The 8,691-nt window shown below is 46.5% G+C and overlaps 1 protein-coding gene across 2 annotated transcripts in view; it reads right to left on the reverse strand.

Moving 5' to 3' along the window:
• LOC110508232 (serine/arginine repetitive matrix protein 2-like) overlaps window positions 1-8,362 on the reverse strand; it is a 32,100-nt gene extending 23,738 nt beyond the window's left edge. The window contains exons 1-2 of one of the 2 annotated variants that reach the window (XM_036966882.1): window positions 7,714-8,362; window positions 4,215-4,580 (exon numbers count right to left, since the gene is read on the reverse strand). In XM_036966882.1, coding sequence (XP_036822777.1) covers window positions 4,215-4,555 — 341 coding nt within the window. In that variant the 5' untranslated portion in view covers window positions 4,556-4,580; window positions 7,714-8,362. The remainder of the gene's footprint in view (window positions 1-4,214; window positions 4,581-7,713) is intronic. The other variant, XM_036966883.1, reaches the window with a different exon arrangement.
• Between the last annotated feature and the right edge of the window lie 329 nt (window positions 8,363-8,691).

Genomic DNA, 8,691 nt, shown 5'->3' on the forward strand with positions numbered 1-8,691 from the left:
GGTTGTCTCATTGACCTACTAATAGGCCTCATGAAAAATCCAGCTATCATTTCATATTCTTCCTCTAGCTACTGGGCATTAATATTTTACATTGACAACAGCTGAGAGACGGCTAGAGAAATATCGGGACACTAGATATCACTTTCACCTCCCATGGAATCGACACAGAGTTAGGATGACAGACTCGCTTTTTGGTGTGCTCTAACTTTTGCCGTGTGTTTTGAGTGAAAAGTTATACGAGTTTGTTCTACACTCCATAACAAAAAAAACGTTACATCATATGACTGAAGGACCTAGGATTTTGCGCTTGAAAACGTGGACTTGCTCAAATAGAATTTGCTCATGGACATGTACTCGTATAAACAGTGTTGTGAGTATACAGATAACGAATAGAAAAAAAGGACACAGCTGACACCCCTCTATAATATTAGGAGTCAACTGCAGTTGGAGTCAGCTTTACTATCAGAACAAGTGACTGAATGACCATAAGCTTTAAGGCTCTGCATACACTCAACAATCTCAACAACATTTGCAGAGCTTACCAGTGGGGTATACCACAAAGCAGGTTCAATGAGTTAGCCAGCTAAACGTGCCTAAACAGTCTGAAATATTATTATTTATTGTTTTGAAGATATACTTGAAATGGGTACGGTATAATTGACTCAACAACAAAAAAAAAAAACATATCTAAGTTTAGTTTTCTTATTGAATCAGAAAATCAATAGTTATTTGTGGTTATTCATCAAAGCTAGCTGGCTAACTCATTGAGCCTGCTTTGTAGTACAGCTCTCAGGTGAAAGCCATCAATACCCTACGAGGTTTAAGATAACAAGGTAACCAGACATCATTGATGCCACAGCTGATGAGCGATGACTGTTGCAGCTCTGAAAACATATCTCTCAGATGTTGCAGAGACTTTGACAACATGTAGAAAGGGAATCTGTCGCGGAACTCTCCTTCCACTGTCGGCATGTAGCATTAGAAAGCACACACAGACACACACAAGCAGACCCCACCAGCTCTATATCCACGGAGTCTGCTATGATCTATCACTGGCGAACCACACACTTCGACTCCACAGCGCCTACTTGTTGACACACAACCAAGGCTTGTGGTCTCCACGTGCTGCCCACGTGGTGCGCCCGCTTGCTATTCGCTGAGCTTTCAGATGCCCACGTGGTGCACCTGCTTGCTATTCGCTGAGCTTTCAGATGCCCATGTGGTGCGCCCGCTTGCTATTCGCTGAGCTTTCAGATGCCCACGTGGTGCGCCCGCTTGCTATTCGCTGAGCTTTCAGATGCCCACGTGGTGCCGCTACATATTCGCTTTCATCGGGACAGAGAGCGAAAGAGGACAAAAAAACATTTGCAAGATGTTCCAACGTTTTGTAGGACTGTTTTATAAAAACAATGTATCAAACGACTGAAATGACCGACTTTCAGTTAGTGAACATGTATGCCTGGTTTTGAGTTTTGGATCACATATCTTCCATCATTACCCAGTTAACACGTATGTAACGATTGTCGTTGGTGGAAGAAGGTGAGGACCAAGGTGCAGCGTGGTACGTGTTCGGCATTTTATTAAATATAACTGAACACTAGATAACAAAAGGCACAACTGAACCAGCTCCGTCAGGTGCAACACACACTAAACAGAAAATAACTACCCACAACTCATAGTGGGAAAACAGGCTGCCTAAGTATGGTTCTCAATCAGAGACAACGACAGGCAGCTGACCCTGATTGAGTACCACACCCGGCCAAAAACAGAGAAATAGAAAAACATAGAAAAACGAACATAGAACGCCCACCCTAGTCACACCCTGGCCTAACCAAAATAGAGAATAAAAAGCCTCTCTATGGCCAGGGCCTGACAGTGTAACCTTGCCTATAGTTCTGTTGATAGGTCCTATGTTAAAAACAACTATACACAAACCACACACTTAGTGTATTTATATCCAATAGTGAACGTGGGCTCATTCATCGATTTTATGATCACAATCCCCCTAATTCTAGCCTGGTCCCAGATCTGTTTGTGCTGCTGTGGCCGCTGTCATCTGTTTGTGCTATCTTGCCAAGTCCTATGGTCCTATGGCTATACGACACAAACAGACCTGAGACCAGGCTACCCTAACACTACTCTCCAAATCAGAAGTAGAGCAGACTACCTTAACACTACTCTCCGAATCAGAAGTAGACCAGGCTACCCTAACACTACTCTCCAAATCAGAAGTAGAGCAGGCTACCCTAACACTACTCTCCAAATCAGAAGTAGACCAGGCTACCCTAACACTACTCTCCACATCAGAAGTAGACCAGGCTACCCTAACACTAGTCTCCGTATCAGAAGTAGACCAGGCTACCCTAACACTACTCTCCATATCAGAAGTAGACCAGGCTACCCTAACACTACTCTCCATATCAGAAGTAGAGCAGGCAAGGACAACCTCTAGCCAAGGACAAGTCCTAAATAAGTCAGGAAGTGACAAATTAACTCTACTCCCTAGAGAGGCCTGCGCCAACCCACTGGCACCCCAAAATATGGCAATATGCCATAGTCAAAGAGATACACACACACACAAACACAGCCCATTAACACACACACACACAACCCATTAACACACACACACAAACACAGCCCATTAACACACACACACACAACCTATTAACAGACACACACACACACAACCCATTAACACACACACACACACACACACACACACACACAACCCGTTAACACACAAACACAACCCATTAACACACACACACACAACCTATTAACACACACACACACACACACAACCCATTAACACACACACACACACACACACACACACACACACACACACACACACACACACACACACAAGAAACACATACATTACACAGACTCTTTCCTCTCTGCAGTATGTGTGACGACTCAACAAGTCAGGTAATGACATTTGACCAACGCAGCCAAGACATGGCTTCAAATCAGAATGAAGGGGACATCTGAAGACTCTGGTTACTTTGCATGGTAAAACATCCATGGCTGCCTTGGTACAATGCATCAACTTAAACCTGTGACTTTACAGGGATGCAATGTATTAGTGGATCTAGGTATAACTGGACAAGCATGCGGTGTGTTGAGGTGTGGGTGTGTTGAGGTGTGGGTGTGTGTGTGTTGAGGTGTGTTTGTGTTGAGGTGTGGGTGTGTTGAGGTGTGTGTGTGTGTTTGTGTGTTGAGGTGTGGGTGTGTTGAGGTGTGTTTGTGTTGAGGTGTGGGTGTGTTGAGGTGTAGGTGTGTTGAGGTGTGGATGTGTTGAGGTGTGGGTGTGTTGAGGTGTGGGTGTGTTGAGGTGTGGGTGTGTGTGTGTGTGTGTGTTGAGGTGTGGGTGTGTTGAGGTGTGGGTGTGTTGAGGTGTGGGTGTGTTGAGGTGAGGTGTGGGTGTGTTGAGGTATGGGTGTGTTGAGGTGTGGGTGTGTTGAGGTGAGGTGTGGGTGTGTTTAGGTGTGGGTGTGTTGAGGTGAGGTGTGGGTGTGTTGAGGTGTGGGTGTGTTGAGGTGTGGGTGTGTTGAGGTGTGGGTGTGTTGAGGTGTGTGTGTGTTGAGGTGTGTGTGTGTTGAGGTGTGTGTGTGTGTGTTGAGGTGTGTTGAGGTGTGGGTGTGTTGAGGTGTGGGTGTGTTGAGGTGTGGGTGTGTTGAGGTGTGTGGGTGTTGAGGTGTGTGGGTGTGTTGGTGTGTTGAGGTGTGGGTGTGTGTTGAGGTGTGGGTGTGTTGAGGTGTGGGTGTGGGTGTGTTGAGGTGAGGTGTGGGTGTGTTGAGGTGAGGTGTGGGTGTGTTGAGGTGAGGTGTGGGTGTGTTGAGGTGAGGTGTGGGTGTGTTGAGGTGAGGTGTGGGTGTGTTGAGGTGATGTGTGGGTGTGTTGAGGTGAGGTGTGGGTGTGTTGAGGTGAGGTGTGGGTGTGTTGAGGTGAGGTGTGGGTGTGTTGAGGTGAGGTGTGGGTGTGTTGAGGTGAGGTGTGGGTGTGTTGAGGTGAGGTGTGGGTGTGTTGAGGTGAGGTGTGTATTATAAGGACTGTCTCTGATGCTTTGTTACATGGCACGTTATTGTGAGAAGACCTCACACGAGTATGACGCAACATCTCACATCTATAGACAAGCATGACCAGTCTGTACGTGTGGATCATTTCTCAAAGTGTCCTGTAGGTGTATGAATGCATTTTAAGACTCCTACCTTTTTATGGCTTCTTCCTGTTTTCTCTTCTTGTCCTGTTTCTCCTGTAGGTAAATCCTGTTCCTCTCATTCCTGCCGTGGTCCAGGTTCTGGGAGACCAGCCCGTTGTAGGTTCCTAGTCCACTATCTTCAACATCCAGTTTCTGGGAGACCAGCCCGTTGTAGGTTCCTAGTCCACTATCTTCAACATCCAGTTTCTGGGAGACCAGCCCGTTGTAGGTTCCTAGTCCACTATCTTCAACATCCAGGTTCTGAGAGACCAGCCCGCTGTAGGCTCTTAGTCCACTATCTTCAACATACTGGACAAACCTCAGAGTTTCTTCCTGTTTGGAGCTCATCATTCTTTACAAGCGATCCGACAACCTTCTGGAAAGCATAATAAAGAAATGTTAATGACATCGTGGCTCAGTGACGTTTCTGATGTCTGGTGGCTGGTTTCTGGTTGCTGTGTCTGGTGGCTGGTTTCTGGTTGCTGTGTCTGGTGGCTGGTTTCTGGTTGCTGTATCTGGTGGCTGGTTTCTGGTTGCTGCGTCTGGTGGCCTGCTGGGTTTGTTGCCTGTAAAGGGTTGTTAGTATCTGTGGCAGTTGTTGGTCGAAGTTTCATCAGTATCCCCGGAGCTGTACAATGCAAACCCTGGGACTGCGGTTGAAAATTAGCCGGCTGGCTAGAACCGGCACTTTTACTGAAACGTTGATTAATGTGCACTGTCCCTGTAAAAATACTCAAGCGCACAAACAATTCTGGAGGGGTCCACTATCTAGTCGGTTTTTGTCCTAACTGTTTTCTCACTCTCTGATAAATGACTTCCATTGATAAAGAACTTACTGATGAATTAAGAAAACCAAATGACACAGTAGCTTTAGGGCAACAACAGTACTGAGAAATCCTTTAGAGTCATGCACCACGAACACAGGATATCACACATTGTGGTACTGATCGCATTTATGTGCATTCCTGGATTTACACGAAGAACTGCTGCGATTCCTGATCAAATGATCGGGCTTGTGCTTTTATCTGATTCTCAAAAAAATATGATTCTTTATAGGATTCCTCCACAAACACTTGTGCGTCACAGACGAGCTGCGTGAATTGGAATGCTCCATTGAAAAAAATACTTTCCCCTGACGTCAGATCAACTGCGATCCCTTTGATTTCTTGCTCTCAAGTGAGGAGAATGAACGTTGAACATGACACTGTTTACAGCCACATTCAAACACATCACTGATTTAACACTGTTTACAGCCACACCACTGAGCATCTAATGATGTGTTGTGGGATTCAATGTGTGTGTGTGTACCGGTAGGTGTGTGTAGATGCAGAGTGTATACCATGCTGTTTGAGGGAGTGAATGTGTGTGTGTGTGTGTTTATGTGTGTATGTATATATATATATATATATATATATATATATATATACTGTACTGTATATATATGTGTGTGTGTGTTTGTTTATGTGGATGTATATATATATATATATATATATATATATATATATATATATATATATATATATATATATATATATATATATATATATATATATATATACTGTCTCGCCATGAATAACCTGGGTGTTGGGGTTAGTGGGTTTAACTGCATGTGGAGCAGGCGGTTCTGTCTCCCCATGAATAACCTGGGTGTTGGGGTTAGTGGGTTTAACTGCGTGTGGAGCAGGCGGTTCTGTCTCCCCATGAATAACCTGGGTGTTGGGGTTAGTGGGTTTAACTGCGTGTGGAGCAGGCGGTTCTGTCTCTCCATGAATAATCTGGGTGTTGGGGTTAGTGGGTTTAACTGCGTGTGGAGCAGGCGGTTCTGTCTCTCCATGAATAACCTGGGTGTTGGGGTTAGTGGGTTTAACTGCATGTGGAGCAGGCGGTTCTGTCTCTCCATGAATAACCTGGGTGTTGGGGTTAGTGGGTTTAACTGCATGTGGAGCAGTCGGTTCTGTCTCTCCATGAATAACCTGGGTGTTGGGGTTAGTGGGTTTAACTGCATGTGGAGCAGGCGGTTCCGGTTCGCTACAGAGACTACTCAGTTTTGAATCACTGTCACAGACAGACAAGAGACAGATGGCAGTGGTATAATTACAACTTGTAGCTGTTAATACTGCACAAATGTACATCAAAGTCTAAGTTTATCGTTGGTGCTCAGGCACAGAGTGCTCTTGCAGGATTCAAAACTCTACTGGAGCTGAATTAAGCCTCTGTAATCCCTGTGAACCTGCATCGCTGCACTCAGCTCGTTTATCACATTGTTTTTCAATGAAACCTTGCAGCCGTTTGTCCTCCTCTGGTCTTACACATATTTTCTCTTTCTTTCCTCTCTTCAAATCAGATAAATCTTTGTTTACATACCCTACATTACTCATCTCATATGTATATACTGTACTCTATACCATCTACTGCATCTTGCCTATGCCGTTCTGTACCATCACTCATTCATACTCATTCATATATCTTTATGTACATATTCTTTATCCCTTTACACTTGTGTGTATAAGTTTTGAGTAGTTTTGGACTTGTTAGGTTAGATTACTTCTTAGATATTACTGCATTGTCGGAACTAGAAGCACAAGCATTTCGCTACACTCGCATTAACATCTGCTAACCATGTGTATGTGACCAATACATTTTATTTTATTTTATTTGGATCTGTTGGAGAAGCTCTCAATCTATTCTGTTGTTCTGATGCTAACCTACATCCCCTCTTTCCCCTTCTCCTCCCAGCCCTCTCCTCTCGTTGTTCTGCAGCTCTGACGCTAACCTACATCCCCTCTTTCCCCTTCTCCTCTCAGCCCTCTCCTCTCGTTGTTCTGCAGCTCTGACGCTAACCTACATCCCCTCTTTCCCCTTCTCCTCCCAGCCCTCTCCTCTCGTTGTTCTGCAGCTCTGACGCTAACCTACATCCCCTCTTTCCCCTTCTCCTCTCAGCCCTCTCCTCTCGTTGTTCTGCAGCTCTGACGCTAACCTACATCCCCTCTTTCCCCTTCTCCTCTCAGCCCTCTCCTCTCGCTGTTCTGCAGCTCTGACGCTAACCTACATCCCCTCTTTCCCCTTCTCCTCTCAGCCCTCTCCTCTCGTTGGCTGCAGCTCTGACGCTAACCTACATCCCCTCTTTCCCCTTCTCCTCTCAGCCCTCTCCTCTCGTTGGCTGCAGCTGTTGGTTCTCCGAGCTGCAATTTTCTCAAAACAGAAATGACAGCGGCACACTATGTCCGTATCTAGGCAACGGTGTCACACGGGAGAAGGGGATGTTCTCGATCGGTGTCAAGAAAATGTCACTGCCGGCGCACTCATTATACAGAGGATCAGGTAACAAAGGTAAATCCTATTAACTCAATGGCACTGCTAGGGAAAGGTGTGTGTGTGTGTGTGTGTGTGTGTGTGTGTGTGTGTGTGTGTGTGTGTGTGTGTGTGTGTGTGTGTGTGTGTGTGTGTGTGTGTGTGTGTGTGTGTGTGTGTGTGTGTGTGTGTGTGTGTGTGTGTGTGGTGGTACTTACAGTAGAGCTGTGTCCCTGCTGGCTTGAGGAGGGCCAAAGCAATGTTCTCCAGGTGGGTCCAGTGCGAGACGCAGAACAACTCAGACAGATCTCGGAGCACGTGTACAGAAAGCCACTTCAATCCACAGGGAAGCCCAGTAGCCATTGTACGCTCCCAACAGCTGGGCTTGCTCAAAGGAGTCCTCCAGGGCCAAGGCGGTGACAGGGGGTAGCGAGGCCTGTCGATGCCCAGGCCAGTGCTCCCTCCCCTGGGTAGCCAGAGAGACCCAAGGCCCCTGTCCAAACAATGCTATACTCCAACCCAGGAGCCAGCTTTACACTCATCTGCACACACATGGACAGACCCTACCAGCATCACACACATGGACAGACCCTACCAGCATCACACACATGGACAGACCCTACCAGCATCACACACATCGACAGACCCTACCAGCATCACACACATCGACAGACCCTACCATCATCACCCACACATGGACAGACCCTACCAGCATCACACACATGGATAGACCCTACCAGCATCACACACATAGACAGACCCTACCAGCATCACACACATGGACAGACCCTACCAGCATCACACACATTGACAGACCCTACCAGCATCACACACATAGACAGACCCTACCAGCATCACACACATAGACAGACCCTACCAGCAGCACACACATAGACAGACCCTACCAGCATCACACACATGGACAGACCCTACCAGCATCACACACATAGACAGACCCTACCAGCATCACACACATGGACAGACCCTACCAGCATCACACACATAGACAGACACTACCAGCATCACACACATAGACAGACCCTACCAGCATCACACACATGGACAGACCCTACCAGCATCACACACATGGACAGACCCTACCAGCATCACACACATAGACAGACACTACCAGCATCACACACATAGACAGACCCTACCAGCATCACACACATGGATAGACCCTACCAGCATCACAC

Source organism: Oncorhynchus mykiss, chromosome 28, assembly GCF_013265735.2.
Source record: "Oncorhynchus mykiss isolate Arlee chromosome 28, USDA_OmykA_1.1, whole genome shotgun sequence".
Classification (NCBI taxonomy): domain Eukaryota; kingdom Metazoa; phylum Chordata; class Actinopteri; order Salmoniformes; family Salmonidae; genus Oncorhynchus; species Oncorhynchus mykiss.